The sequence below is a fragment of the Sturnus vulgaris genome, chromosome 22, assembly GCF_052056855.1.
Source record: "Sturnus vulgaris isolate bStuVul1 chromosome 22, bStuVul1.hap1, whole genome shotgun sequence".
In the NCBI taxonomy this organism is placed as follows: Eukaryota; Metazoa; Chordata; class Aves; order Passeriformes; family Sturnidae; genus Sturnus; species Sturnus vulgaris.
Genome location: NC_142264.1, coordinates 9,734,820 through 9,760,873, shown reverse-complemented (window position 1 = coordinate 9,760,873; position 26,054 = coordinate 9,734,820). Strand labels below are relative to the sequence as shown.

At 47.4% G+C, this 26,054-nt stretch overlaps 1 protein-coding gene across 2 annotated transcripts; it reads left to right on the top strand.

Moving 5' to 3' along the window:
* The first annotated feature begins 112 nt into the window (after window positions 1-112).
* FKBP15 (FKBP prolyl isomerase family member 15) lies at window positions 113-26,054 on the top strand. 2 transcript variants are annotated; one of them, XM_088177346.1, is made up of 30 exons: window positions 113-251; window positions 1,532-1,641; window positions 1,945-2,029; window positions 2,575-2,644; window positions 4,084-4,158; window positions 5,206-5,304; window positions 5,694-5,843; window positions 6,915-6,983; window positions 8,058-8,201; window positions 8,623-8,768; window positions 9,694-9,742; window positions 10,432-10,551; window positions 10,780-10,873; window positions 11,572-11,675; window positions 12,304-12,397; window positions 13,103-13,212; window positions 13,588-13,698; window positions 14,330-14,424; window positions 15,017-15,119; window positions 16,791-16,823; window positions 18,341-18,512; window positions 19,367-19,503; window positions 19,811-19,966; window positions 20,379-20,531; window positions 20,847-20,939; window positions 21,343-21,453; window positions 22,247-22,354; window positions 22,541-23,277; window positions 23,674-23,764; window positions 24,425-26,054. In XM_088177346.1, exons 1-30 carry the CDS (start codon window positions 199-201, stop codon window positions 24,497-24,499), a joined length of 3,747 nt encoding a protein of 1,248 aa, XP_088033472.1. In that variant the 5' UTR covers window positions 113-198; the 3' UTR covers window positions 24,500-26,054. The 2 variants fall into 2 exon arrangements, with proteins under 2 accessions (XP_088033472.1, XP_088033473.1); XM_088177347.1 differs by lacking the exon at window positions 16,791-16,823.

Sequence of the window (26,054 nt, the reverse complement as noted above, 5' to 3'; positions counted from 1 at the left end):
TGACGTATCCATGCAGGCCCCGCCCATGATGTGTCATCAAAGCCCCGCCCCTCAGTCTCGTTAAGCCGCGCCCCCGCGGTGCCACTGGAGCCCCGCCCCGTGACGTCACGCTCCCGCCCCGCGCCGTGCCGTGCCGGTGCCGCCGGGCCGTGAAGCGCCGCCGCCTCCCGCGCGTCCTCGCCCCGGCGGTCGCTGGCGATGTTCGCGGCGGCGGAGGAGGACGACGCCGATTTCCTGTCCCCGGCCAGCGGGTGAGCGCCGGGGGCGCGGCGGGACCCCTTGCCCGCCGCCGGGAGGGCGCAGCGGCCCGGACAGGCCGCGGGGCCGTGGCCCCGGTGAAGGCCCGCGGCGGTGAGGGCCGGGCAGGCCGCCCCTGTGCAGCGGGCCCGGGGCTGTGCTCCTGTGAGCGGGGGTGCCCCCGGGGCAGTGCCCGCTCCTGTCCCGCCGCGGGAACGGTGTAGGGACAGCCCGAGAAGGGTCCGGCTGCCGGCGGGGCTCGGTGCGGGCCCGCTGTGCCCGGGGCACGGGGTCTGGGGTTTGGGATCCCGCCCGGGGACCCGCCGGACCCCGCTTTGCTCGGGGACCCCTCCCGCCCGGGGAGGCGGGGCCGCTCCGGGATCTTCAGGGCAGAGAACTCGGTGTTTCCACTGGAATAAGGAGTGGGTGGGAAGTCCTGGAAGTGCCGCTTTGGGGCTGCTCAGCCAGCGCTGGCTCCTCCCAGGCTGTTCATCAGGCTCCGCTTGGATCGTGTCTGTGTGGAGCACATCCAGGGATTTGTATCGCTGACTTGTTGCCGCTCCAAGAGCTGCTATTCCAGCTCTGTGCACTCCCCACCCCCTTCCAAGAGCTTCTCTTTAGCAGCTCTTATAAACTAATCCTCTCTATATAGAAAACTTAGTTATATTTTTAAAGGAGATTCACTGACAGTGGTGTCATCCTTTGTTTGAATTATTCCCTTGCTCTGTGTTATCAGGAATAGGTTGAGTGTAACTGGCCTTGAAACAGTGAAATTGCAAACAACGTCTCCTGAAGGAATAACCTCCAGCATTGAACCCTCTGCCCTTAGCTGGGAGAGCTTCTTTCATTTTAAAACTTAATGGGAGAATGTGTTTCCTGGACATTTAAAGAGAAAAAAACTCCAGGAGCTGAATGGTGGTTTCTCTGTCACACATTATTTTGGGTATTGTAAGAATCAGCTATTTTATGTGAAGCTAGTTCTAGTCATTGCTTCAAAGTAACTTCTTTTTTTTGTATAGTTTCAGTTCTTATACTTCCAGTCGATTTTTGAGGAAATGAAACATAATTGTACCACTTTCCCAACCTCTGCATATACAAGTTCTGCCTATTCAAAAATAAATGGTTAATACCATAAAGCAACTTAACCTGCAGCCCTTTGTTTACTTCCATAGTGATGGTAAACACTTTGTATATAACTTTGTATATAACTTGTGATATAACTTCTGCTTAAGGGTGTTCATTAGGTATAATGACTGTGCTAAATAAGGTTAAATGGTTTTATTTCCCTTTCTAGAGCCAGATTAGCCTCTCTCTTTGGCCTGGATCAAACAGTCTCAAGCCAGGGAAATGAATTCTTTCAGTTCACTGCACCAAAGCAGCCCAAGAAGGGTCAGACAGCAGCAGGTGAGTAACTGGGGTTGAGAGTGGGGAACACACTCAGCAGGAAATGTGTGTGGGAAGAACCAGAGCCTTTGTGAAGAGCAGCAGAGCAAATGATTCCCTGAGCTTTCCTCAGTGCTGTTGTCCTCCAGTGCCCTCCTACACCTGGATTTTCAACCGGCCTTGGATGACTTTGGAATGCATCTCTTTGTTTCTTTGTGATTTCCTACTGGAAATTATGTTTCCTTGAGGGAAGGAGCATGTCATGGTGGTGCCACCAGCCAGTCCTGTGCCTCTGACAGCTGTCCCTGATCTGTGTCCCCACAGGCCCGGCCCAGAAGGCTCCAGTGGCCCCAGCACCCTCAGGAGCCCCCTCGGTGCTGGTGGCCACCGCCGTGCTCGCCTATCGATAGTAAGTGACTTCTGCAGCCTGGTGCAGTCTGTGTCCCTAATCCTAGAGGGGAGATATTCTGGAGAAATGGGAAGAGAGTTGTTTTCAGCCATATCTGCATGGTGGAAACGTTGCAAGGCAATGGAAGTTTCTGCTCAAGAACAGTTTCAGTTGCTGCACTGCAGCTCCGGGTGAGGCAGTTCTGGGATAAAGAGCAGGTTGTGGGTTTGGCTGTGGCTGGGAGCTGTGTCCTGGCTGCTGGGGTGAGATGTGCACTGCTTCAGGAGGCTCTGGCAGATGCTTATGTGTTCTTGCACTTGAGAATTGAGGCATGAACAGAGTGAGAGCACTAAAACTGTTTGATGCTGCCATCATGGAGAAACGCTTTTGCCTTGTATCTGTGAGAGCAGTTTTCAACTCACTCCACAATTGCCTGTGGGCAAGTAGGAATGTCTCTAAGCTAAGCAAGGCTGCCTGACATTTTATATCTGAGGAAAGGGATCTGAAGTCTAAATAATTTTAAATTAGGGACAGTTTTGCAGCCGAATGTCTCCCTTTTCTTCCAGTACAAATGGGCAGTACTTGAAGCAAGGCAAGTATGGAGCAGCTGTAGTGGGGAACCACACTGCCAAAGAGGTGAGAGACACTTCCTTCCCCAACTCTGCTATGCTAAAAGCTCACTGGTATGAGATGGTGTTTCTGTGAGCTTTCCAGGTGTTTTGCTTTTGATGTTGTTATCCTGCTGCCTTTCTGCCTCCTGAGTTTACTTGGGGCTCAGCCACCCACCTTGGTGACATCTTTCTTTCCTGAAGTCCATGAGTTTGTAAGATCTCTTACAACTTGTGCCTGAACTAGTTTGCAGGTTTTTTTGGAAGCCATTTTGGTATTTATTCAGAATGTCTTTGACAACTGGATCACGTATTTGTGCACACGGAAATGGATATAAAGGAAAATTCAGTCCAGCAGTACAGAGGTGCTTTGCTTAAGTTTTGTTCTTTTGGTATCAAGACCATCTTTCCTTCCCAAGTGTTCCTTGAAGAACACAGAACTGAGGTGCCCAGTAAATTGGTGTGTTTGAAAGCTGCTTTGAAAACTCTCACCCGTCCCTGGTGTTGGTATTTGTGATGTTTCATATCCCTCGTTCTTGTCTCACTAAGTTGCTTCTGCTTTGGCAAGAACAAAATAAATCTTAGTTTGGTCACTGAGTCAGTGATCTGGTAAGTGTTGAGCTGTGGTGTTCTGGGGGAGCTGGGGAGGACAGGGAGTGCAGAAGGAATCTGAACCAGCTTTCCTCAGGCTGCCTGTGTGGTATCACATCCAACTGGGAGCACTCACTAGGTCCCTCCCAGTTCACCACTGAGCTGTGTCCAGTGCAGGTGCACAAAGGAAAACACATTTCCTTAATAGATTATGTTTAGAAGAGCCAAATATGTCAATAAATCTTATATCTGTGTTGTTTAGTACTTGGAAAGTTCCCTTCAACTCTGTTTATGACAATAAGTTTATGCAAAGATAAAAAATTACACACACAAACTTCTTTAGGTTGGATATTAGGGAAAATGTCTTTCCCAAAAGAGTGATCAGGGCCTGGCACAGCTGCCCAGGGCAGTGGTGGAGTCCCCATCCCAGAAGAGGTTTAAAAGCCATGTGGATGTAGCACTTGGGGACATGGGGCAGTGGTGGGGAATGATCTTGGATGTTGCTTCCAACCTGAATGACTCTGTGATGGTTTGATGCCATGTGTGGTGAGTTCTATATCTGAAGGGATTAGTGCACCATCTTTTTCCACTATAACTGTAAAAAATGTGGAATTAGTTAAATCATGTTGCTTATTCTAAAACAATGAGTTGCTTGGTTGTTTGACTTGCTTGGTTGCTGCAGCTAAACAAAACTCTTTGAGAATAAACCAGTTTTAATAAGTGCCACAAAACAGTGTTAAGTATTTTTGCTGTGGTATATTTGACAGATAAATACTGAGCCTTAGGCTATGTGTGTGACAAAGCACCTTAGAACTGAAGATGTTTTGAGTTCCTGTTTTTGTTCTTTTTCCTTGTCTAATTCCTTGTGGAATCCAGTACAGGATCCTCCTTTACATCAGTCAGCAGCAACAGATCACCTCTGCAAGGATCCACCCAGGCTTCGTGCTCACGGTGAGACTCTGGCCTAGAGAAGCATTTTTTGATCACAGCAAACACAAGATTGGCTCTAAAATCCTCCCTTAAGCCTTGGTTTCTAACCTTTGAGATCAAACATCTGAGTGACAGAGCAGGAGGTGTCCCAGTGTGACAATTCTCCTCCTCACGTATTGCACAAGAGGCTGTGACAGCTCTTTTTGGCAGAGCACCTCCTCAGGAGATTTCCAAACCAAGGCTCCTGTAGGAGGTAAATTATTACCTGTGCTCACAGAGGTGTTTGGGGTTTGCAGCCCTGTAATGGATAAAAACAGCAAAATTCCTTTTGCTGAGAATTTCTAGTTAAGTGTCTGGGAGAATACAACTGAGTAAGCAGAAGGAAATGACAGCAAGGAAATGTTTTCTCTCTGAAAATTTACACTCAGCATTTTCCAGCTGTTGAGAACAATCTGAGCTCTAAAATGGGATCTCTCAGGATGTTGGTTCCTGCCAGTTTTACTGCAAATTGATGTGTTGGTTTACTGTTCTTAGTTTGTCATCAGATGACATCAAATTTCTTGGTATGAGAGATAGACATTTCACTCCAAAATAATGAAATTTCTGTCCCAGCTTAGACCTTACTCTCTAGTTTTATAAGCACATTCTTGAAAAATTAATGGGTTTTATAGTCACTTCTGATGACATGGGTTTAGAAGTGAGGAAGAAGTGACTTTTCCAATTGATTCTGGAAGCCTAAATACAGTAAACTATGAAATGAAAGTTACTTGCACTTAAAACTTCTCAGTATGTATAAAAGAACCACGCTTCAAGGAAGTTTCTGAAAGGATTCACCTTCCTGTGTGAACTGCAGCATCTAGGAAGAACTTAATAGTTGCTCACATATTTGAGTTATAATAATTCCTCCATGATAATGAGCACATAAATAAAAACGAATTCTGAACTTGGGCAGTAGAACAGTAGGGTTCTTCCTGCTTAATTTTAATAGCTCTTATTTTAAGCTTCTTTTGCATGTGGGTTTTTTAGTTCATTTAATGCCTAAGATAGAACTGATTTCCTCTCCCACAGGTTCAGCCCAACAATTACAGCACATTCTATGACGATCAGAGGCAAAACTGGTCCATCATGTTTGAGTCAGAAAAGGCAGCAGTGGATTTCAGTAAGCAGGTAACTGCTCACCTCTGGGCCAGGCAGTTCTTGATGGCTGGTTTACAGCAGGGACAAATCAAGGTTTATTTTCAATGGAGTTCAGCTTTCAGTGTCTGCATAACTGATGGAGACAAATCTGAGAGCAGCCTGCCATGAGCTTTGTTCAGTAAAACAAATCTCTTCGAGGCAGGGAGCCTGTTCCTTCTCGAGATTCTCAAGTACTGCATATCAATGGTTCTGTAGAGCAGAGGATGTTTAATCAGCAACATTCAGCACAAGGAGATGTGGAATGCCCAGGGAGTGCATTTCTAGTGTGGGCTGGATCAGTACAGCAAGGAATGCTTCAGATTCGTGAGTGGGACTCGTCCATTAAAGGCCAGAGACACTGCCAGGCTTTCCCTCTGCAGGTGTGCATTGCCAAATGCAACAGCTCCCCAGCACTGGACTCAGTCCTCTGCCAGGATCTCCTCCTGGGAGAAGGGCAGGGAGTGGAAGGAGGAGACTCCCTGGAGGTTGCCTACACGGGATGGCTGTTCCAAAACAACGGGCTTGGACAGGTAAAGACACTTCTGCCACCTCTTAATGCTGAGTGGGACAGTGCCTGGCAGGAACCTGCACATCCAGCATAGTACTGGTGTTGATGTTAGTGATGCCTTGAGGAGCTGGAACAGAGGCTACACACAGAGTTAAGGAAATAAAATGGGTATTTATTGTGAGGCCCACGAAAGCCACACCCTAGCAATAGAAGTGCCACAGTGGTGGCCCCTGCCTGGATGGCTCCAAGATGGAAGGAAAGGAGGGGTTGGTCACAAAATCTCACACTTTTATTGGTTCTGGTTTATTTGCATGAACCCACCCTCCACCTTTCCACGTAGTTTGTGCTTAGGGCCTGAAGTCTGGAGAAACTGTCCTTGAGTTCTGAACTGGAATAGGAACTGTTTTGTCTACATCACCCCAGCACATCAGAAAAGCACATCCAAGGAGAACAGGAAAACTTAAAACTAAAGGCATCATTAGAGGTATCCTTTGGGCATTTATGGCACTGTAAGTGGGGTCATATATATTGCCTGTAGAATATTAAGGGATTCTGGCATATTACAAAAAAATTTCCTCACTGGAAGGGTTGTTGAGCACTGGCACAGGCTGCCCAGGACAGCAGTGGAGTCACATCCTTGGAATTGTTCAAAAACCATCTGGATGTGGTGCTTGACGTGGTTTGGTGGTGAACAAGGCAGTGCTGGGGGAATGGTTGGACTTGGTATTCTTAGAGGGCTTTTCCAACCTTAATGTTTCTGTTATTCTGTTCAGGGAGAAGTGATTGAAATGCCTTTAAACTTCTGTTTATAACTCTGACACATGAATATTTATTGTTGTGTTTTGCTCTGCCAGTCCTGTCCTAAAGCAAGTCTGAAGTCCCAGTCTGCAGTTAGCATTCACTTCATGAAATTGTACTTCAGGAAATGGACTAAAGCTCTGTCTTATGGCTGAGAATTAATTTTGCTAGTAATGGGATGGGAAATAACATTTAACCAGAGGTTCTGGGAGTTTATGGAATGTGTAAAGCAGCGTTCAGAATCTTGAAACAGCTGGGAAATCCATGTATTTTGTGTTCTTGTTCAACTCTCCAGGTGTTTGACTCTAATGTAAACAAAGACAAGCTGCTGCGGCTGAAGCTGGGATCTGGAAAAGTCATCAAGGTACAGCTTCTGCCACTTTCATTATAGTATTATAATTATTCAATTATATAATTATTATTATAATTAATAGTGGAAAATATATTCGATCTCATTATTAATAAAATATAGTATTGATTTTGATATAAAATGTAATTTTAAATAATTTATATTATAATTGTTCAATAATAATATTATCATTATTCAATTATAATAATTTAAGTCTCAGAACTTTGAATTACTGCAGATCTTGTTCTGAATTCATATATGCTCTTTCTGTATCATTTGTCAGCAAACACTGTGCCAGTGACTCACTCAAGCTTTGCACAATAGAGCCCAGTCCCCTTTTCAGTATCAGTGTTAGACAGGTGTTGTCCTCTTTGGTAAAAAGGAAACTTCCTGTTTTCAGGAGCTGGGATTTTATTGTCTTTGTTTTTCTGGAAGTCACTTAATCCATTCCCTAGTTCTTGGAGAGCCCTGTTTCTAAAGGAAACAATTTTTCATCCAGGTGTTAGGATATTCGCTTATGTTATCCCATAAAATCACGGTTGAGTCAGAGATGCTTTTGTTCAGGTCACTTCCATGACCTGAGTAATTCATGTATGACCCGTTACAAGTTGTCTTTTATTGAAGATGTGCTATTTGTCTACTCTGTTTTATCCTGTATCTTGCTAATTTTGCCTGGCTGTTAGAGCCATCTTGTGTAGTGCTGGCATCCCTTGGGCAGTTTGCATTGCTCTGACTTTTATGTCCCTCATTACAACTGTTTCCTTTGGTTGCTTTGTAAATCTAACCAGAGCAATTCAGATCTCTTTGGAGTCCAGTTCTTCCCTGGAATGCTGAGTGTGGTCACCACTGTGTGGTGGAGCTGCATCTTTATTTTTAAGTTAACACTGGAATTTACAACTGGCTATCAGGATTTGTGGCAAGACAAAGGTTTGGTGCTGCATGTTGAATTTGCAAGAATCTCTCTATATGTGTTTTGGAACCTTTGCCTGAAGTTGTCTTAATTGAGGTAAATGATGTCACTGTTGCTGACAGTGTTGCTGTCACTGATGTACCTGTTGCTTTCTCTTCCTTTGCCTGTGCAAACCAAAGGGCTGGGAAGAAGGAATGCTGGGCATGAAGAAAGGAGGGCGAAGGCTCCTTATCATTCCTCCAGCCTGGGCCTACGGGGCTCAGGGCGTGGCTGGTCGGGTCCCTGCAGACTCCACTCTGGTGTTTGAGGTGGAAATCCGGAGGGTGAGTGTCTCCTGCCGGGTGTTTGTTAACATTTGTTCTGTGACTGCGAGGGAGGAACCTGCTGTTAGTGTGAGAACTCCAGCTCGGAAACTGTTAGAAACCTCAGCAAGATGTGTATCTTTAATTCAAACAAACAAACAAACCCAAAACAGAACCCTAAACCCAGAAAATCCCTTAAGGCTGTTTGTGTGTTCTGTCTTTTAGGGATTTTAGGGACCTTTTAGTTGTCTTTTTTGTGAGTCACTTGGGAAAACAAAATACTGTGGGAGGAATGAGAGCTTCTCCAGCTCTGAATCAATTGGCTGCTATTCCTTGAAGTACAGGAGCTCCACAGGCAGTAGCGTCATAAATAAATTGATGAAAGCTTTTACAGGAACCCAGAAAACTTTTTTTTTTTTTTTTTTGCTTCATGCTTTTTAAGGTGAAACTGGCAAAGGAGTGCTCTGGTTCAGATGGGCTGAGTGTCAGTTCAAGGGATTCCCCTGCACCTTCTCCAGTGCCCAGCTCAGATGGCTTCTCCTCAGACACGGGTTTAGTGCCTCCCTCCAGCATCCCTCCAAAGCCTGGGTAAGAAGCAGCACGGCTTAAACAGCTTTGTGTTAAGGCTGGTGGTGCCCACAGTGCTGCACTAACACATCATTTGGGAAACGTGGGGCCTCTGTGCCAGCTCAGTGCCCTCCGTGTGGCAGAGCAGTGCTTGCTAACAGGACTTGCTGGAATTTTCTACTTGAGTGCTGATTTCCAGATTAAAGCAGTTGGGATGGGCTACAGTGAAGGAAGTCATTCCTCTCCAGCATTCCTGAGATCCAGTGGGACTGAGCTGTGTGGGTGCTGCTCTAGCAGCTGTCTCATCATTGTTGTCAGTTTGGACCTTCTCAATCTCCACAACTCCCTGAAAAGAGGGTGTGGCCAGGTGGGGTCAGGTTCTTTTCCCAGGTAATAAGTGACTGGGGAGAGGAAATCACCTCTAAGTTACTCCAGGAGAGGTTTATGCTGGGTATTAGGAAAACCTTCACTGACAGGCATTGGCACAGGCTGCCCAGGGTGGAGTTACCATCCCTGGAGGTGTTCAAAGAATGCAAATGTGGCACTTGGGGATGGGGTTTAGTGCTGAGCATGCTGGGGCTGGGTTAGTGGTTGGTGACTCAATCTTAGATGTATTTTCCAACCTTAACAATTATCTGTTCCTTAAATTAAATGGGTCAGTCACCCTTTTTAGAGAGTCCAAGTAAGTGCTGCTCTTGTTGCCATAAGTAGTTTGTTATTAGACTTGGTTAAACTTATTTATACCAGAATGTGGTTATTAAAGCAATCAACAAAATTAGTTTTCTATAGTCAGCTGTTCCAATAGGCCGTAGTAGTGTCCTGAACATATCTACAGATAACACTGTAGAGAATGTTCCAGAAGTGTAGGCTAAAAGAAATGCTCATTATATGGGAAAACAGCTTTCCTAGGAAGAGGTGTATTTAATCTCCACATTTGACTTTGCAGGGAGCCAGCTGTTCGGGCCAAGTCCAACTCCATCAGTGAGCAGCTTGCAGTAAGTGCTGGCTTTTCCTAATTTGAAGCCTGAGTAGAGAAGTTTATTTTCACCTTAAGCACTGGGTACTGCTGAAGATAAAGTGAGCATCATGCAGGACACTGGAATGTTCACCTTACAGCAGCTTAGGGCCTTGTTTTTGAAGGAATTAATGGTTGGACTCGATTAACAGTTGGACTTCATGACCTTAAAGGTCTTTTCCAACCTTAATGATTCTGTGATTACCAGGACCTAAGGCACCCCAGCCCCAGTTCCTACTCTTAATTGCAAAGTGACCTTGACCATGTGGATGTTCACAAGGTTGGTTGTCTTTTGAGATAAATGGACAAATTTAAAATAGATAACAAAGGAATTGGGACATTCAGGATAAGTTTATAGAGCTGCATGAGAAGACTTTGTGCCTCCAGACAGAAAAAGCTGCTAAGCAGCTTCCTGAACTCACACATTTTCTTGTTGGCGTTTTATGCAGGGATAGATTTTTGTCTGTAGTGACAGCACTGTCATCCCTGAAAGGGGATATATAAAACAAGCCAGATTAACATCCCTGGTGCTGTCTTGTGTGCTTGAAGAGTAGATTTTCACACAGTCATTCAAAAACTGAGTCAAAATTCAGTGAGAGATATAGAAGTGTTTGTAATACCTCAAAAGCCTGTCTCAACAAAGGGAGAGTAACTAAATGTTTCTTTTAGAACCCAGATGTAGCAAAGGCAAAGCTGATTTCTCGGATGGCCAAAATGGGACAGCCCATGCTGCCTTTCCTTGCTGGGACAGCAGGGAGTCAGCTGGACTCCAGTGACTCAGAAATAGAGGTACCAGTCACAGCACTGTGACTCCTTTACTCCTTTTCCTACACTGGGGGTTGCTTAAAGTAGGATCTGTAGCAGTGGCTCTGCCCTTGTCCAGGGAAATCTGCTCTGGTTCTGTGACAGAAAGGTTCCACTTGGGTTCCTGAGGTCACACCTTGTCTCAAGTGACCTTGGGCTCAGGCTGTTGGCTTATTCTTTGGTGTTTCTTGTAACATGTAAAAATGTTTTCAGGATCCCAATACTCTGAGAGGGACAACACAGCCAGTGGCTTCGAGCAGACCCCCCCAGGCAGCTCAGGCAGTGCTGCCCACAGTGTCCACACAAGGTAATGTACTGGGAGGCTGCTGCACCCCCATTCTACTCCATGAGGGCTGTGGGAACAGAGGATTCCTTCCAGGAACTGAAATATGAACTGACAGCTTCTGATAAGAATTGCTGATCCATGAGCCCTAACCCATGGGGGACAAGACAATCCTTGGAGTGTTCCTTCATTGTGCTTGAGGGACAGCAGCCACCATGCCTGAGCTGTCCTGTCACTGAGCACTGAGATGTGTAGGCCATGGGATCTGTAAATGGAATGTTACAAATGCTACAAATCCTCTCCCTGTGAACAGTACTTCTAGGAATGATGGAAATCCAAGTGAAGGGCAGCATGAGACTGGCAGCTCTGCAGGGCTGGATGTGTCTTCCCATGATGGAATGGTCACATCAGCTGCTGGTCAGCTGAGCAGCCTTCAGAGTCTGAGTCATGCCTTGTGTCAATAAACTTCAGAGCTGTCTCTGTTGGACTGAAAAGAGGGTGTTTAAATGGAGCCAGAAGTGGGATTTCTGGGAAAGGTTACTCTTTTCTTGACCTCTTATCACTTGCTTGACTGGATTTAATTTTCATAAGGTTGCAGACAGGCTTTTGTTAAACTTTTGTCTATTTAGTGGTTTGTTGGTTTGTTTTGCCCTTTCACACTAGGTGAATTAAATTATTTTGAGCTGCTTTATAGCATGCTGAATTTTTTTCTTCCTTTCCAGTACCTCAAGCATCTGGTGTTGCACCTTCAGTATCTTCTGCTGCTTTAATTCCTGCAACAATCCAGCCCCACTCAGCTTTGCCTGGAGGAGCACAGGGCTTTCAGGTACCAAAATGAAATAAAGAAGAATACTGGCACTTCTCTCCCTTCTCCTGAATCTTTTCCATTGTTGGAAGCAAGGATTTTAACATAAGGATGAGAATTCCAGACTGTTTTCTGTGGCTCTTTGGCATTCTCAGGCTTTCATCATATGCCTCTTAAAATTTATTCAGAAAGGGCTAATTTTCTGTTTTATGATGGGTTCTTAAACTAAGGATAAACAAGGCTTTAATACCTGGTTTTGTAGTGGATAGAATAAAAACTTACAGCAATGAGCAGTAAAGTTGCAATCAAGTTGTGTTGTGCTTTTTGAGCTCATTTTAGGAAATAAACTGGTGTTCAAATTAACAGAACTCCAGAGGGTGCTGATCTCATGCTGATCTGACTCTCACAAATGTAGGGTGACATAGTTTTGCTGAAGTTTGAGTGAAGGTTGGAACTAACTAACCCTCAAAAGAAAAATATTTTTTTCCTTTCACAATGACTATCGTGTATTTTGACTTTCCAGCTCCTTAATTCTTGGATTTTTTTCCTTTCAAGCATCATCCTTGCTCTTGGGCTTAAAAAAATATGAAACTGTGAGGATGTGGGGAAATAGCAAAACACATTCTAACCTATTAACTTGTCCTTTAAGGCATATCCAGGAGTGCCATTTGCTTACCCCCAAACTGCTGCATCTGCCTCTCAACTCCAGCCTGTGGGTCAGATGTATCCTGCTCCTTACCAAGGTATGTTTTAAAAGGTACCTGCTTCTCAGAGGGCTGTAATTCCTTCAGTAAACAGTTTGTGATGATGATTTATAGCTGTGCTGTTTAATAAATGCTTATTTTTTAAATACCAAATAGGGCCAAACACTTCCCAATAAATACCCATCTCTTTCTTACTTTAAAGAGATTTGGACAGTGTGAAAGGGAGTGGAATTTGTGTCTTTCTAAGACTGGGTATTACTAAAGGAATTTGGTAGATGGTGCTTCCAGTTATAAATAAAAGTAATAGTAACCAGCTCCTTAGCAGCCAGGGAAAGAACTGAAGTGTAAAAGGCAAAACCTGGGAAGGACCAAAGGCATCTAAAGAACCATTTAAGTCATCCCAGTTGGTGAAGTCTTGGGTGTGTCTGAGCCTTTCTTGGAGCCTGTTTTTTCAGTGCAGTTTCAGAGCTGGCCTTCACTGCTGTGCTTTGATTGTGCCTCTGCTGCTCTGGTGTGTCTGGGGGCTTTGCTCTTGTTGAGCTGAGCTGTCACGTGGCTCAAGAATTTCCTATACTCAAGCCTGCCTGTTGAGATTATTTGGGAAATATCTATATTATTTGTTTTCCAAGTACCACGTCCCTTTTACTTCTGGGCAGAGAGTGGCTTTCCTGCTGGCAGGCTTCATGCTGTCTCTGTGCAGATATTTCCCCTTGTCACTGTAAATCTCTCTCCTTTCCCTTCAAGCACCTGGAGATGTCACTTCGTTTTTGATGACAGAAGCTCGGCAGCACAACACTGAAATCCGACTGGCTGTGAGCAAAGTCGTGGATAAAATGGATCACCTGGCTGCCAAGGTGGGGCTGCTCAGGACATTTCTGCTCTCCAGGTGTGCTGAGAGCAGTTGACTCTGTTTAAATGCCTGCATTAAGTGATACAGTAAATGAGTAAAATTCCAATATTATCACATCATCAAGCAGTTCAGCAGCAGTTTAGCTGCTGTGAAGATACAAAGCTTAGGCTTGGGGAAAGGTATTGTTTTACTGCCTTGAATATCATGTGATGCATTGCTTGGAGGGATTCCCTGCCCTCTGGGAGGTGTCACACTTGATTTAGTGCCTGTTCCCTGCAGCTGAGCAGAAGGAACAGTGAAATGCCTCTTTGCCCGTGTCTTACTCTCACCTCACCGATAAATTCATTTCAAATGGCTTAAGAATGCTTTATCTCTGCAGGTGGAGGAGCTGAAGAAGCAAAGCACAGCTAACAGCTCCCTGCTGCCTGGCATCTCCTCTGTCACTATGGAAGCCTCCATGATCATGAGCAACATCCAGCGCATCATCCAGGTGAGCACGGCCAGCCTGGTTTCACTCCCATCAGGAGCTGGGGCTCGGTGTTATCCCTAAAGATATTTATGTATAAAGATAGTTGGTTCATCCACCCATGGGTTCTGATTTTGCATAGCCAGAATGAGGATGATTTCCATCCCTCTTTCCCCCTCCAAAAAGCTCTTCTCAGCATTTTGAGGTTTAGGTGTTTTCTGAGTCAGAGTTGTGGGTATTTCATAGGCCTTGACAAAAGGTTCACGTGGGAGAAGTTCAGCTTCTCAAACCATTATGGATTTAACCCCCAGTCTCCAGCAGAGCAATTCCACACTTGAAGTATCACATTGTAGAAACCACCTGCTTCTGCTATTCACTACTAAATTTTATGCTTTGAAGCCTTTTAAAGCAGCAGTCTTAAAATCTTGGGGTTTGTGGATAAAAAAGCCAACCAGACACAATATTTTCTCGAATGAGATTTGGCAGCAATGTTCCTGTGCCAGGATTCTGCTAAATGTGGCATGGTGCCTTCCTGGGCTGTTAGCACAGAAGGGATGAGCATCACCACTGTCCTGCATCTGTGCAAAACAAAGGGTTAGGAAATGCTGCAAGGAGATCTGAGTAAGCTGAATATTCATGCTGAGCTGTGCTTTAGGAGAATGAGAGACTGAAGCAGGAGATATTTGAGAAGAGCAGTCGGATTGAGGAGCAGAATGAGAAGATCAGTGAGTTGATTGAACGCAACCAGAGGTAAGGGCTGGAAGCCTCATTGCATTTCCAGCCTCTCCAGCTTACCCTTGGGCATAACTGAGGGCTGTTTGTTAGGAGACAGCCATATTCTGATATTTTAAATTTTTTTCTAAGGCATTGAAAGTGTGGGATTCTTCCCACCCCTTCTCTGCAGGGCTTATCCCCAAAACTCTGATTTACAGAAAACATAAATGTGTAAAAAGGGAACAAAATCCCTCATGTTGTCTTTGAGCACGCTTGCCCTGCTTCTGGGAGTTGCTTTATTTTTGCTGGCTTTTTAGTGAGGTGAAGTAATTGTAGGGGATGTTGTGCCCTTTGTGAAATTCAGCTTGATACTAAGTTATCAAAACTCTTGGAACATGAGACATTTTCAGAGAGGTGAAGCTGATAAAATCTCTGCTGATAAAATCTCTGCTGTGCCAGGCACAGCCTTCCCACCCCTCTGAGATCAGCCTCTTAGTGTAGCATATCCTGCAAAATTATCATGAATTCAGCAGAAGTTCTGTACTTTGGAATGTCACCTTTTCTGTCTGAGCCCTTGGCTCCAAGCCCTGTGTGTCCAGGAATGCCCACAGAGTCTCCCTGTTCACAGGTATGTGGAGCAGAGTAACCTGCTGATGGAGCAGAGGAACCACTCCCTGCAGACGACAAATGAGAGCACACAGGCAAGAGTGTTGCATGCAGAGCAGGAGAAGGTAATGGTGGCATGAGCAGTGCCAGGATTGCTGCATTGAAACAAAGCTTGTTAGTCAAGGCAATTTTCTTAGAAGGCAACTGCAGTTTTGAACTTTGTTTTGAGAAAAAAATTGGATGTTTGATGACTTTCATGACCAAAGCATCACAGAGGATACAACCATTTCATGCTGGTATAACTTTAATATTCTTATCTTGTAGGAAAGTGTCTGATTTATTGTTAACTGTGTAGGCATGTGGCCAATGTGTTGAGGAATTGTGTATCACAGGGCTTTTGAGTTGGAAGTACTTCAGTTATTTAGTTGCACTGATAGTTCCAGAAGTGTTTTATTCCTCTTACATAACTGACATAGAGTGAGTATAGATACAAGAAAAAATATTTCCCGCTGGAGTTTCTTCACTGCACTTTTGTGCTTTTTTTTAATGCTAATAAGAAGCTGTTTGTTTCTCCCAGTAACACATTGTGCTTTTATGACAGGAACTGTTGGGAAGTAGCTTTTAAACCAGTGAATTGCATTTATGCATGGCTGCATATCCTGAACCATCCCTAGGCCAGCCTAGCCCAGGAGTGCTGCTCTGGCTCTGCCACTGCATGATGCCTGCTCTGCTTTCTCAAGCACTGGCTTCTTAAATTACACCAAGTTCAGTCTTGCTCTGTGCTTTCCTGCTGAGTTGTCTTTGTCCAGTTCAAAACTGAGGTGACAAATGCTTCCTCTGTGTGAGAACCATAACTTGGTGCACCTAAAACTGACCAGAACTGCAGCTTTCCAAAATGTGGTAAAGAGCAGAGCAGGGAAGAGCTGATAGTGCTGAGAGCAGACAGGAAGGGGCTGCACACCCACAATATGTGTGAGAGATTCTATCCAGGAATGAGTCAGACTGAAATAATAAATTCAATTCCTTTCTCAGTGAGGACAGCATCCTGCTGGTACAATAAAACTTGGGAAGGAATCATCTTTTGGAAGTATAAGATCCTTGGGAGTCTTTTGGGCCTCATCTTCAGCAGGACCCCACTGACTGAGCAGTGACTGCTTAGGGATGATGTTACATGAACAGGCTTCAGGCCAGACCAGGAAAGCCCTGACTTGCACTGGGATATTTCCCCTGGTTCTGTGGGACTATTGACTGGAAATATGAAGGCTGATATTCCTTCCTGTTGCCTTTATCTACCCCAGCTTGCCCTGGGACTGCAGTCACTGAATCCCCAGGGACAGACAGAACCAGGGAAGAGGACTGGAAGCTGTTTTATCCATTGTTTACACACAGATAGGCACTCACCATTTATTTGGCTGTACACAGGATCACTGAGCTGTTGGTAACTCTGCTTTTGGGTTATGAATCTCTGGCCCTGGCAGAGCAAGTCCCAGCTTTAGGTGAAGGCTTTGTGAACCATAAGTAACTCCCCACCTCTCCAGTGCAGGTCACAGCCAGGACTGCTCCCACCTCTGGTGTGTCACATACCCCAAAGATACCTTTAGTGTCTTCCTTTTACATCAGGCTTCATTCCCTTTTTCTGTCTAGGCTTTTACAGTTCTTGGAGTAATTTAAAGGCTTCTCTGGCATGCCTTAGGCTCCTGCTATGAAGCATTGTGCTTTTCTGCTGATGAATGCCTTTGCCTTTCAAGTTGTGTTCTTAACCCTTCCTGTTTCCTGTCGCTGCTTTCTCTTCCCAGCACATGCTGCCAGTGGATCGGGGCTGGGACCAGGTGAGGCAGTGTCTGCTGACTGTGTAGGTGGTAGATGGTTGTGCCCTAGGTAGTGCCAGCCCAGCTTCCTCTTGAACTAGAAACTGATTGGCATGAAAAGAATTGTCTCAGAGCTTGAGTGAGCAGAGATCCTTCACTGGGAAAAGGGCTTCAGTCTGGCAGTGTCCCCCCACTGACCCCCTCTTTCTTGGGGAGCCCTTTCCAAGAATTCTGTCACATTGCTGCTTGTCCCACTCCCCATGGGAGAACAGGATCACTGTCAGAGCAGGTACAGCTCACCCAGGGTTCTTGGTGCCTGAAAGCTGGAGGCTGGAGCTGAGCTGTGGACATGAAGCATCCTCTGTAGAAACTTCTGTCTAGTAACCCTTACTGCCATAGGATTTCCTAATTTTATTTTCTTTATTTGCCATTAAAGACAGAGGTCAAGGTTAAAATAACTTTTAGATGACTTTAGTTGTGCCATGGGGCTTGACTTTAGAGTGCCAGGAGTCAGTATTGCAGTGGGACATGTATGGAAGCACAAGAGGAAAGCAGATCTGGTTTTGGCCACTCTCTGAAATGCTGCCTCCTCTTTAAATGAGTGGTGTGGTATCCCAGCCCTCCAGGTCAGGATGCCATCATCACCATAGTTGGAACAATTTTGCTTCCAGCTTTTCTGTGCCAGAAGGTGTTGGTCTTTATGTGGAGGGAATTCTCTTAGTGGGATAAAGCAGAGAGCAAATCCAGTTCTCCTGACCTTACCTGTTACAAGAATGTGAAAAATCTGTTGGGAATCTCAAAATAGGCAGAGGTGTGGAAGCTGTTTAGGGATTCCCTGTGTAAATTCCGTCTTTGCAGAGCATCCTCTGAAGTTTGTGTGTCACTCAACAAGATTGGGAATGGGACTTTGTGTCTGTCTTGATGCCTTGATCCCCTGCTAACATTGTTTACACGTTGTCTAACAAGCTGTGCTAGTGCCTGGTTTTAGGTGAATCACTGACTCTCAGCAATCCTAAATCTAAACAAGTCCCCAAATGACTGAGAGCTGTGCTGGGAAATGCCAGCCTTACCCATTGGCAGCTGAGGTGACCTCATGCTGTGTGCTCTGGGGACAAGGTGCTCTCTTGCCTGGGACCAGCCTGTGTTTTAAGTGGCTCTTCTGGGATTTGTAAGCTTATGGAAAACAATTAGATGTTGGAGGCCGGGCTTTTTACTCAAATAGATGTTTTCATAGCCTGAAAACTGAGCAGAGGCACCAGGCACTGGTACCAGGCTTACACACATTAACCTTTTCAGGAAAACTCACTGGGTTGAACTGATGTGATGATGAGGTTGCTGGTGGCCTCGTGCAGCTTTCTAGTCAGTCTGGACAAAACTGACATGGCAAAGAAGTCATTGTTACCTCCTCAATGTGGAGATGTCTTCCCTGATGAGGCCTCCAACCCTATTCCAGCTTTTCCTGAGAGAACAGTTCTGCTCCTTCCTCACACATCCCATTTTTCCCCCCTCCCTTTTCCCTGCCCCATTTTGTGCTCCAGGCCAAAGTTGCAGAGGAGCTGGCAGCTGCCACAGCCCAGGTTTCCCAGCTGCAGCTGGAGCTCACTGCCCACCAGAAGAAGGAGATGGACCTGAGGAAGCAGCTGTCCTGTGCTGTGCAGGATGCAGAGAGACAGGAGGCACAGCTCAACAAGCTGCAGGCACAGGTGGCAGGTGAGGCTGCTCCTGCTTGTCCCTCAGAGCTCCTTCATGGCTCTTTTCTTTCCTAAGTCATAGGTTTTTCCTGTCTTCTGGGGTATCTTCCTGCTTTCCCTAGGATCAGTCACCAGGGATGGAAGAAGGATATGGATGCACTGAAATATCTGAGGGAAGTGCATCTTTGTCAGCACTGAAGGCAAAGTGGGATAACTCAACAAATAAAATCATCCTGTTCTAGGGATGCCTTTTATAGAACAATCTCTTGGCTTTTCTGTCCAACATCCTGTAGAGCAGCCAGAGATGTTCCAGTGGATGGAAAGTTGAGATAAACCGGAGGTGTTCATTTATTCCCCTGTGTTGGGCACTGCTGTGGCCCCAGCCTGAATCCCGGGGTCACTTCTGTATTCCACATGACAAGGAGGACATTGAGGGGCTGGAGCAATTCCAGGGAAGGCAATGGAGCTGGGGAAGGGTCTGGAGCCCCAGGAGAGGCTGAGGGAGCTGGAAGGGGCTCAGCCTGGAGAAAAGGAGGCTCAGGGGGAACCTTGTGGCTCTGCACAACTCCCTGACAGGAGGGGACAGCCGGGGGGGATTTGGGATCTGGGAACAGGGACAGGAGGAGAGAGAATGGCCTCACGTTGTGCCAGTGGGAATTTAGGTTGGATATTAGGAAAAGTCTTCATAGAAATGGTTGCAAAGCATTGGAACAGGCTGCTCTTGATAAATCTAGTCCCCACTGCAGGCACAAGCAGAGTTGTTGACTGCATTGGGCAGGAGACCCTGTTCTTCCCCATCAGCCTCCAAAATGTGCTCCCCTGCAATGGGAGTTGCACCCAAACTCACAGGGAAATGTGGGGGTTTGTTTGCAGAGCTCCAAGAAGCCTCTCAGGACACTCAGAGCAGGTTCAAGGCTGAGAAGCAGAGTCGCAAACAGCTGGATATGAAGATTGCAGCACTGGAGGAAGAGCTCACAGACCTGAGAGTGGAAAAGGAGACTCTGGAAAGGGTATGGCCAGTGCCAGCAACAGACTTTCAGTTGTTTACTAAAAGCTAACTCAAGGTTCTTGCTTTGAAATATGTAAGTTAAGTAAATCTTGACTCATCTGCAGGCTGCTGGATGCTATGTGCTTATGTGGGGTTTTATTTATTTATTTAATGTCTAACCCAGTAATGTCACCCTTCCTTACCTCTGAGATAACCTCAGCTTGATTTCAAGGGATGAAGTTCCCTGCCCAAAGAACCTCCTTCTGCCTGAGGGAGAAAAGCTGCTTTGGTCCAGTATGGCCTATTCTAGATCGTGTTTTGTATTGCAGAATCTTGCAGAGAGGAAGAAGAAATCCCTGTCAGAGAGAGCTCAGGCAGAGGAAGAGATGGAAGAGATTCGCAGGTCGTACCAGCAGGAGCTGGACAAGCTCCGGCAGCTGCTGAAAAAGGCCCGGACCTCGACTGACCAGGCAGCAGCAGAGCAGGTGAGGGCTCAGGGGAGCTGCTGCTCCACGTCTGGAGGGCTTGTGGGAGCCTCCAGGCAGGAAATGATGTGAAAATGCTCAGGTAGGGGAAGAATGAAGGCATTGCCTGCTTGAATTCATGGGTTAGTGTCAAACTGAGGAAAGGAGAGGCACCAAATTGAGATTGTAGTAGAGAAGAATATAGGACTCGTGAGGAGTGAAAGGTTGTTTAGAAATATGCCAAGAGGTCTGAAATCTGAGACAGACCTTCTGGCCAGCCTGGGGGTTTGTGGCTGGAGCTGAAGTGAGCACTCTGTCTGTGAGTGTCCAGCCCTGGGCTTTCACCTCTTGTGCAAACACAGATCCTGTGTGTGTGTGTGTGTGTGTGTGTGTGTGTGTGTGTTCCTGATGGTCTCTCCTATGCCATGGGCAGCTGTCAGTGCTCCAGGCAGAGCTGGAGTCCCAGTGTGAAGCCAAATGTGAGCGTGCCCTGGCCTCAGCCAAGGAGCAGCACAGCAGGCAGTGCCAGGAGCTGTGTGAGCAGAGGGACTCCCTGCAGCACCAGGTGACCCAGCTGGAAGAGAAGGTAAAGGACTGTTCCTTGTTGTTATAATGGGTACTGAATGCCAGAAGCTGTAACCAACAGTCTTCTCCCACTTGGAGAAGTGTGACCTTGACTTTGTAATTTCCTGCCTGTTCTGGGCCTTCTACACGTGCAGTTTTCTGTTGGGTTGGTGGGTTTATGGAGGAGGGAGAGCCAAGGTACTGATAGTGCTGAGCTACAGCAACAGCTACAACTTCAACTTCTCTGCATTGTCCTGAGTGGCTGTGGGTGGGCAGAGGCTGTTTGGAGTGGGTGACACTGCCAGGGGCTGTACCTGCTCTGGTTCTTGTATTTCAGCTCACAGCTCTCAAACACTCAAAAAAAGCAGAGGAGCAAAAGTTGTCTGAGGTTCAGCAACGTTTGGAGGAACTGGAGCCTATCCAGGAGAAGGTAAAGGAATAACACAGCAGCTGGATGGGAACTGGAGAGCAGGGAACACCAGCCTCAGGTGTGTCCAGAATAACAAGGATGGGAGTTCCAGAATATAGTAGGGAAGGGATAATTCCATGTGGTTTCCAGCAAACCAGAACAGGCCCAATAATGAGACCCAGCCTTTGTCTCACTGGGATCTCAGTGATGCTGCACCCACCTATTCTTGGTGGCACTTGAGGAGCTGACGACACAATTGTGATTACCAAGGCTGGCTGGGGTGTCCATATTTTGGTGCTGTTGCTTTCAGCCAAGTCTTTCGCTTAAAACTCCACTCAGTGCCTCACTAAAAGCCTGCCCAGGTGAGCCCTGCAGGTGAGGTGTGGTGTGAGGAGCAGCTCTGAGGGAGGCTTTCCCTTGGCAGTACTCAGCCCTGCAGGCAGACGTGCTGGTGCTGAAGGCTCGATACGAGGAACGGATCCGAGACCTGCAGAAGGATCACGATGGATCTTCCCCTGCAGACTTCACAGAGCAAGTGAGCCTGACTCCTTCCTAAACAAATGGATTTACCTTGAATCATTTCTCTTTGAACTGACATATAAAGGAAAAATACAATTTTCTCCACAGAGCACTGTGTTTGTAGTAACAGTCCACAGAGGAAGAAAGGATGGGATCTTGTCATAGAATCATGGTCACACAGAATGATTTGAGTTGGAAGGGACCTTAAAGCCCATTCCATTCCCTGCCATGGGCAGGGACACCTCCCACTGTCCCAGGCTGCTCCCAGCCCCAATGTCCAGCCTGGCCTTGGGCACTGCCAGGGATCCAGGGGCAGCCACAGCTGCTCTGGGCACCCTGTGCCAGGGCCTGCCCACCCTGCCAGGGAACAATTCCTGCCCAATATCCCATCCAGCCCTGCCCTCTGGCAGTGGGAGCCATTCCCTGTGTCCTGTCCCTCCATCCTTTGTAAACAGCCTCACTCCATCTTTCTGCTGCCCACTTTGTTGCCTGAGTTTTGTTTCTTGTTGTTAAAACTCTACATTTGAGATTAATATATAAAAACTAAAGTAAGTAAGAGGTGCCAGTCTACCTTGGCTTTGTGCAGCCTGCCTCAGTTTGGGGGGATAAGTTTGGGTCATACAGAGTGGTTTTGAGTTAAGGTGGCCTGATGTGGTGAGGATTTCTGGTTTGGAAGGTAGATTTTTTGAAAAGCCACCTGTGTGTGTTTGGATTTATTGTTCCTTCCCTTGGAGAAGTGCCTGATGTTGAGTTCAGTGCTTCACATGCTAATGAATTGTATCTGTGTTTCCTGTCGTGCTCTTTTGCAGGTAAAGAAGATAATGAATGGAGTATTTCAGTCTCTTCGGGGTGAATTTGAGCTGGATGAGATGTACAGTGGCAGGACAGTCCTGGGGGTTGTCATGAACACTATCAAGGTATGACACTGGTGAGAGAAGAGAGAGAGCCTTGGGCTAACTCCTCAAATCTTTTCTGTGAGACTGAAATAACTGAAGGAGAATTTGTTGTGGGTGGCAAAGCAGCCTGGTAGGAGGAGGTGCTGCAGGGATCTGTGATGTTTGTATCTAGGGTATAACCAGTGTTCTCTCTACTCCCTTTTCCAGACTGTGACACTGCAGCTGCTCAACCGACAGCAGGAGAAACCAGAACATGGCAGTGAAAATGAGGAATCTGGCACAGGAGCAGGGAAACAGGAGGGATCACCTGGAGCAAAGACGGAGCACAAAGAGCCCCTGCAGCACAGCCCAGCACAGAGCACTGCACCCCCAGCTGATCCTGGGGAAGTGACCAGGGGCTCCCTGGAGTCTGAGCAGGAAGGCCAGGCTGCTCCTCACCCTGCCAGCCCCAGAGCTCCTGAGGAGGAGCAGGAGACACCGAGCAGGAGGGTGACAGAAGAAGAGAAAGTTCAGGAGGAGCATCTCCCTCCCACAGCTGATGGCAGGCTGGATGCTGAGAAGGGGCCTGCACTTGCAGGACAGGCTGTTCCCGGGATGCAGCAAGGGCTGGACAATGTTGCCATTGGGAAAGCTGACCCAGAGCAGGGTCCCTCTGCAGTGTCTTTGCAGGCAGAAGCTGCAGAACCTTCTGTTCCAGGAGCCAAGGCAGGAGAGGTGGATGAGGCAGTGCTTCCAGCACATCCAGCTGTGGAGCAGACTGTGGGAGGTTTAGAGCCTCCTCCCTTAAATGGGGAGGAAGGGAGTGGCACAGACCCGTGGGATGAAGCTGGCTCAGAGCAGGAACCTGCCTCAGTGTCCAGCAGAGCAGAGCCAGGCTCAGCTGTCCTGGGAGAAACTCCAGGATCACAGGAACTGGGCTCCAGCCCCAGGCACACAGATTCCAGGTGAGGATTGGTGCTGGGTGCCAGGCTCAGCTGGGGCTGGGACTGCAGCAGCCCCAGGGGCTGCTCCAGGTGTGTCCCTGCTGCAGGACAGCACAGGCTGGGGCTGCAGCCAGGACCTGGCACAGACCAGGCTGCCCAGGGTACATTCCACTGGGAGCATCCCCAGAGTGGCCTCGTGTCTGCTGGAGGCAGTGGAGAACATTCCCAGGGGAGTGTGCAGTTCTGTGCAGAGATCCTGGTGCCTGCCAGGTCCCAGAGTTGCCCTGCACTGCTGAACAGTACCTGCCACAATGGTTGCCCTCAGTGACAAAGCTTTGCCATCTCTCAGTAACAGAACTTGTAAAAGCAAATCCCATCCTCTGAGAGCCAGCTGCTCATTCTTTTATCTCCTTGCAGCCTTTTTGAGGATGACAACTTCTTTGAAACAGCATCTCCTAAACCACTGAAGCCTCAAGTTCCCCCTGAAGAGGAGGATGAGGAGGAAGTGGTATGTATTTGGGTGTTTGGGACTTTGCTCTGTTTGAGGCACAGTCTGTAGCTTGTCTGTAAAATCCTCCATGTGGCAGTGGGGGCCTGGCTGAGCTCAGAGTTCCCCATCCATTCCCTGTGTAAATCAGGAGTGTCTGGGATTGGTGACTGAGCTGGGAGGGGCTGGCTTGGCTGAGGGAGTGGTGACAGGCTCCTGCTGGCATGAAATCAGTGGGACTTGCCAGGTTAATTGAAGAGTTTTAGTGTTTGGCCCCTCTCCAGTCCCTTTTAGCCTGTAAGCAGCTCCTGGAATCACAGAACCACAGAATCCTTAAGGTTGGCAAAGACCTTTAAGATGATCAATTCTAGCCATCCATGTAGCATCATTCACTATTGAACCATTCCTCAAGTACCACATCCATCCACTTTTTGAACACTCCAGGGATGGTGACTCCACACTGCCCTGAGCAGCCTGTGCCAATGCTTTATATTCCTTTCCATCGAGAATTTATTCCTGCTATCAAATCTAAACCATCACATGAGAAATAAAAACTTGGGTAATGAAGCTTCTAGTTCCCAGCTCCTCAAAGCTGGCAGAGATTCCAGAGCAGTTTGTGCAGTGATTATGAAATCAGGAAGCTGTTGGGACTGACCAGTTTCCCCCTTGTGTGCCTTGCAGAGCATGAAGGGGCGTCCCCCTCCCGCTCCACTCTTTGGTGACGACGATGATGATGACCTGGACTGGCTGGGATGAAGATGTGGCTGCTGAGCCCTCTCCTCTGGGCATGGCCTCTTCCTGTGCTCTGAGCCCTTGGCAAGCTGCACACGTGGGACATTGGGAATGACCAGGGATTTCCCAGCTCCTGTCCTGCAGATGGATGGGGGCTGGCACCAGGAGGCTCTTTGTACTCGTGGGGGCTCAGCCCCATCACTCTGAGCTGCCAAACACTCTGGGGCTGGGCTGAGTGCAGGAGCCACCCACTGTCCCCCTCCCCTGAGCCCTGGATTCATTAACCTCAAACTTTATGCAAATAGGAACTTGGTGAAGAGCGTCAGCAGAGCAAGTCTGGCAGGACCCTGCAGTGGCAATATCCTGTTTAAAAAATCAAACTAAAATCTCCTTCCCCAGTGATTAACTCCTTGGAATATTTCCCTTAGTCCCCAGGGTGGCTCCCAGGGACCCTGCACCCTCTCCCCACTGTGTCTGAGCCATGAGCCACTGGATGTTCCCCCAGGAATCCCAGTCAAGTGTTTCTTGTGAGTCCCTGGCTCTGCACAAGCAGCATGGGGAGCCCTGGGGGCTGAGGTGGCTCAGGTGGGCACTGACTGAGCTGTGGCACAGGTGCTGCTGGCCCTTGGAGCTCTGCTAACCCAGGGCCTGAGCAGCTGTGATGGGTAAGGAGCCCCATCCCTGCTGTGTTAGTGACTCAGGCACCTCCTCTCCTGTGGTTTTTGCTGGGCTGTGTTTCTCTGTGGAGCAGCAGCACAGCTCTGGGATGTGCTGCGTGTTTGGGAAGTCCTTCCCCACAGCCCAGCCCCTCTCCCGTGCCTTTGGCTCTGCTGCTGTTAAAATGTGACCATCCCAGCACCCGTTATGCTGTGTAGAGAGGGGTGGGACACAAGCCCGGGCTGAGCAGTTTGGATGTCACCCTGCACTCTCCGGGGACCAGGAGGGGAAAGGAGTGAGCACAGAGCTGGGCACACAGCCCCAGGCTCTCACAGCACTTTTATACTGCACTCATGGGCACTAACACAACTTCACCCCAGGAGTCTTTAAAACAAATAAACCCCTTCATAAAATGAAAGGACTTAAAACTAATTCTACGGTTTAGTTTCTACACCTGCCTTTACAGTTTCTGACTGGAATTAGACTTGTGTCCCCCAAAAGGTGATTTCTTGGGAGGAAAACCCCCAAAAGAACACTGGGTGTGGCTGTTTGGGGGGAGGGGTATGGCAGGTCCCTGTGCCCTACCCTCAGTGCCACAAATTGCCAAATGCAGCTGAAATTGGGGCAGAGACCAAAGCCTGTGACAGCCACCCTGCTTCCATGTAGGGTGACCTGAGCTGGGCCTTCCTGGGCATTACTCAGTGCTGAATATTATGAGGGTGTTTGAAACTGGATTTTCTGGGGTGCTTGTGCTGCTCTGAGTGTCAGTGCCCTGATGTGGCCCCTGGCCCCGTCCATGCAGTGTCCCAGGAGCAATCATTGTTCATACTAACAAGTTCCACTTCTTGTTCCCTGTTTCAGATAGACGCCCTGAGGGATTTGCATTTCACTTCTTGGAAAATAAAGTGCAATTAAACCTGTA